This window comes from Loa loa (genome assembly GCF_000183805.2).
Source record: "Loa loa unplaced genomic scaffold supercont3.9, whole genome shotgun sequence".
In the NCBI taxonomy this organism is placed as follows: domain Eukaryota; kingdom Metazoa; phylum Nematoda; class Chromadorea; order Rhabditida; family Onchocercidae; genus Loa; species Loa loa.
In genome coordinates, this window is record NW_018108189.1 from 355168 (window position 1) to 359981 (window position 4814).

The following is a 4814-nucleotide window of genomic DNA, read 5'->3' on the forward strand; positions in this document are numbered from 1 at the left end:
GAGTAAAAAGGGAACAAATAAAGGAAACAAACCTGTTCATTTCAAATGAAATTTACGAAACAAAAAAAAAATAGGAAAAAAGATGCCAAAACCTGAGAAATGGAAAGGTAAGAAATGGTAATAGAAGAAGATGTAATCACACCACTTATTTTTATTGATCTGTAATACATGGTTTTAGATATTTCCGAAAATTGTTCTAATAACGATTTTAGAGCCGTAAAAAAATTTATGTGAAAATAGCATGAAGGCCAATCAAATCTAAGCCTACAGGGTATAAGCCAAATATTTGATTTCACTGAGGAATGCCGAGACAGCGTTAAGATGACTGACCAAGTTTCAAATCTCAAAAACTTCCCTTTAGGTATGTTCTGCTTCTGAATTTAATAAAAGCATTACTGTTCAGTGTCCTTTAATTCATGTGATGCAAATAATTGGGAAAAACGTTCCGATTTGATATCACTTGATTATTGATACAGTTGAAAGTCACTGGACATTATGCAATTATACAATTTCAGAGGAGCAGAAGTACGGATTTCCACCATTTCCGGTCCATATTCGATCGAAACGTGCAGCACTGATTTCGACACTTTTATTTTTGCTTAAAGTCGTCTCTTTCAACGATAATTTGCACATATTCTTATCATTTTGTCCTAAAGTAATTGCTTAGAAATTAAAAATTTTGTTTTCAAACTGCTTTTTATAATTTAATATTGAATATCTGAAGGAATTACGAAAGATTTCCTTGCATTTTAGACAAATTATTTCATTTATAGAAGGAAGGGAGCGGTTATTAAATTAATATATTTTAAAAACAAATTGTAATTCCCAAAACCAGAGCAAGGAATTAATTTCAAGTGGCAGAGAATGCAATTACCAACTACATTTAAAATGGGAGACTTGTTGGGGGAAATTTCTATTTGGCGATAGATGGATCCATTTTTGAAATGACCATACCAAACTGTGGAATGGCTTTTTCCAATAATTCCTGAAGCAGTGTCAATTTTCGTAGGATAACATTATACAGAGTGAAGGAAATTGATTATCTTAAAATACCAAAATCGATAGTGTTATTACTTCAAGTTTAGAAAGCTTAACGAAAGATTGAACCATCATATTAAGCTTCAGACATATCAAACTACTTTATCGAAATGATTTTGAAAAAAAAGATGAGTAAACTTTTGCGGAAACTACAAATTATCCGTTCAATTTTCTAGAGAAACGATAAAATCTCGACTAATGTATGAAATATAGTAGTAACTTTGCTGAAATTGTTGTTTCTGAGCGTCAATTTACTTTGTAAAAGTTTTGCTACACTTGTCCAAACATTCGTTTTTTAATTAAAAAGATTTAGATTTGAAAAATTTGCAGTATCCAAATACAGGATCCATGATGAAAGATGTGAAGATGTGTCTGAATTGACATCTGCTCAAACATTAAATTCTTCCTTGAATTTTAATGGTATACCCAGAAGGAAGCCTCACCGAATAAATTCTTTTCTCGATTTGTGAGACAAGAAGCAACAATTCGAAAATATTGGTCTGACATAATCATATTTTCTCCTAAACGATGCTTTGAAGAAAAATGTGGAACATTATGATAAAGTAAAGTTAAATTAATTTAAACTAATAGAATGTCGAAGTCCTTCCTTGTGTCACATCTCTTTAATTTACTATAGTTTGAAATTTTCATACTAAAAAATTTCGGATTCCTAAAAAAATTAACACAAACTGAATAGAAAACAAACAGCGTCAAACACTGAAACTGTTTTGTAATGGTTGGAAAAACTAATAATTAATTCTATTCATTGCTTCAGACCTCTGCTTCTATTTCCGTTTTGTTCTATATTTTGGGCCAATCTTTTGGAAGCTAAATTTCGCTCTTTCCATTCGCTGTAAGCTCGCATACGACGATAATATTCGCTTTTGCATGCTGACGACAGTTTCAGATCTTAAGGAATCAGAAGCATTGTGAATATTTCATTATTTATTTGTTTAAAGAAGTGATTGATTTATTCTTGAAAACACATGAAATACAATAATGAAAGCATACCATTGGAATTGATACCATTTCTGATATCAACATAATGCCATTTAGATAAATCGCATGGTTGAATCACATGGTTATTTCCTCTAAATGTTAGTTCTTATTTCTCGGAAAAAATTTTTTCAAGTGAAAAAAGAAACTTATTTGATTTTAACCAAGAATACCCTATTAAAACATTGCTATAAATCAGTGAATAAGTTTACAGCAGCTGACGCTTTCCCTCTTCCATGGTTTCTGTATGTCCCAATGATTCATCCAAACACTGTGCTACCTGTTGAACTTCTTGTCCTTGTTCACTAATTGTCTGACTAAAGATTGGAACTTATTAGCATTCACATTCTAAGATAAAAGTTATACCAATTCCCATCTTTACGTTTTAACGTCATATTTGCAACAGAAATTTCACTAAAGATACGAATGATTTAAGAAACTAAACTTTTGTTTTACAAAATATTCACTTTAATTCATTTTTGACTTGACTTTCTTGTTTCTTTCCCAACTTTTCATACTCTTTTGACAGAAATTTCTTCTGTATCCCCAATAGCTCACTAGTAGCAACCTGATTTCTATAAAAATTTGATGTATTTATGTCAAGAATAAGTTATCAAGAAGTTTGATCACAATGATAAATTTGATTTTTAATAATTGAACTAAACAAGACAAAATTGGAGTCTCCTTATAGAAACACTATAATTCGCCTTTGATGTTTACCTCAAACATTTCAACTTTTCTTTCGCATCCTTCACCAATGCATCACATCGATGTAAGATTTCTCTATTGGCTGAACATGAGGTATGCTGGAATTTTATTTTGACTTTTGAAGCCTTCAAACAATGCTATGTTTATATTTTATCAAGCTATCGCTATTATTAAGGTAAAACGTTCAACGATATATAGCATAGAGTTTTTCTGAACAAATAGAAATGATAACAGTCTGCGTGCATGATGAACAAAGTATGTTCAAATTAAGTTCAACTCCAAGTCAAGTAATTTTACCTTCATTTCATATTTGAGCTTTTTAATATCCTCCTTCCAAGATTCAATAACAGCTGTCCATTTCTGTAAATCCGTTTCATCCAGCTTATTAACTATGGAATAAATACCATTTATATTTTCTGACAGCGCCGATAAATCCGATAAAGCATTTATCCTGGAATACGCATATAACATCTGAAGTACCGTCTGAAATAAAATTAGAAACTGGATTTCGAAAAAGATGCATTTTTTTGAAAGTGAATTAGAGGCCGAAATGCATTGCAGTCTGCAGAGTTCAGAAAATATTGTTGGAGCAGAGATTGAAAATCTTGAGGGTTTCCAATGGTCGCTTGTATAAGTCAAATAGTAATACCTTGGTTGGTACAACTTGTGCACTATAAAGGTGCGAACAGCGCTTTGGATTCTGATGCGACACTTTTCCCTGTATGCCAGCAATCTTCCCACTAAAATAGTTAACTTTCTTCGAAACAAATGGTGAGAACCGAATCAAAGTAGTGGTACGTGATAAAGTATGTGATAATCATCAAAAATTTCTTCAGTGTCACCTCTGACTAGGCATATAACTGCAAACTGTGCTCTTCGGAATCGAAAGCGACACAACCAGGATGACATTCGTTCAGTGAAATTTTCAATTTTTTCTTTAGTTAGATATAGTAGCTGAAATGACAAACCAATGCCAAAATTTAAAATTTAGAATGAAGGGTTTTCTTATTTAATCTTCGAAGCATAAAGCGTTAAAGACTTCTTTTCAAAACTAACTCCGAAATTCATTTTTATTTTTCAATTAAACCTTGTCGAACGCAGCAAATTTTCCGTGTCGGAAGAATGCTTTCGTGAGACCAAATTTGTAATCTTTCTCTTCCAAGCCAACAACACGAAATAGGCACTGAAATTTATTCTAGAAATGATCATTCGGAATTTATTTGAAAACGAATCCAAGAAATGGATAAATCAGCAAATTTTCAATTTCGAACTGATCCTACCTTACAAAGTAATTGAACATCAAGCGTTGCAAGTTTGCTGGGCAAATACTTTTGATATGCATTATATAATGAGAGGTAAGACATTCTGTAATGCATAGACATTTTACTTTACAACTATTTAAGGAAGCTGGTAGCGATGACTTTTGACATTTGATCTCCGCAGGCAATTAGAGTAAAATAAACACCTTGTTATGTTGACCTATGAGTCAGGCGGTGTGACCTTAATTCTGAGTCATAGTTCAAGAAATATAAGAATCTGAGTCTTATTTTAAAACCTGATGTTATTTATCCTGAACTTAAAGGTATCTTATTACCTGGATTTTAATTAATGGATAAGAATAAGGACATCGAAAGTTAACCTTGACGGAAATCCTCGCTGCATAACTTTCAATGCGCTAGACATTCCAGAGCACTTCAGCTGCAGCAAAATTTGCGCACCATCAAAATGATTGGATTTCATTTCCGAATTGGGTTTAATACACCGCACAAAGTGTGTTCCCTCAAACAAATGAGATTGGCAAAGCATTCACTGTAATGCTTTCGGTGATATTATGATAGCTTCAGAATAATACCAGAAGTTCATCATTTCACATATATTATGGAAACATTTACAAAATGACAAAAAAATTTCAATTAGTTCGGCAATCTACCGTTTCACGTAGTTTTGCAAGTAAAATATTAAGTTGTGAGCGAAATTTGTTTCCAACTGATGCATTCATTAATTTGCCCAACGACACATCTCTTTTTTCAGGATTTGAAAATTCGCTGTCGGTAAACAGTTCACAAACTAAG

General features: G+C 32.2%; 1 protein-coding gene across 1 annotated transcript in view; it reads right to left on the reverse strand.

Moving 5' to 3' along the window:
- Positions 1-1801: 1801 nt before the first annotated feature.
- LOAG_16600 (myosin-VI) overlaps positions 1802-4814 on the reverse strand; it is a gene marked incomplete at both ends in the record, with an annotated part of 9263 nt that continues 6250 nt past the window's right edge. Inside the window, 10 exons of the mRNA XM_020449251.1 lie at positions 1802-1947; positions 2050-2129; positions 2247-2351; positions 2502-2609; positions 2755-2840; positions 3040-3193; positions 3392-3482; positions 3585-3696; positions 3830-3925; positions 4023-4107. Of these exons, the coding sequence (XP_020307266.1) occupies positions 1802-1947; positions 2050-2129; positions 2247-2351; positions 2502-2609; positions 2755-2840; positions 3040-3193; positions 3392-3482; positions 3585-3696; positions 3830-3925; positions 4023-4107 (1063 nt within the window). The remainder of the gene's footprint in view (positions 1948-2049; positions 2130-2246; positions 2352-2501; positions 2610-2754; positions 2841-3039; positions 3194-3391; positions 3483-3584; positions 3697-3829; positions 3926-4022; positions 4108-4814) is intronic.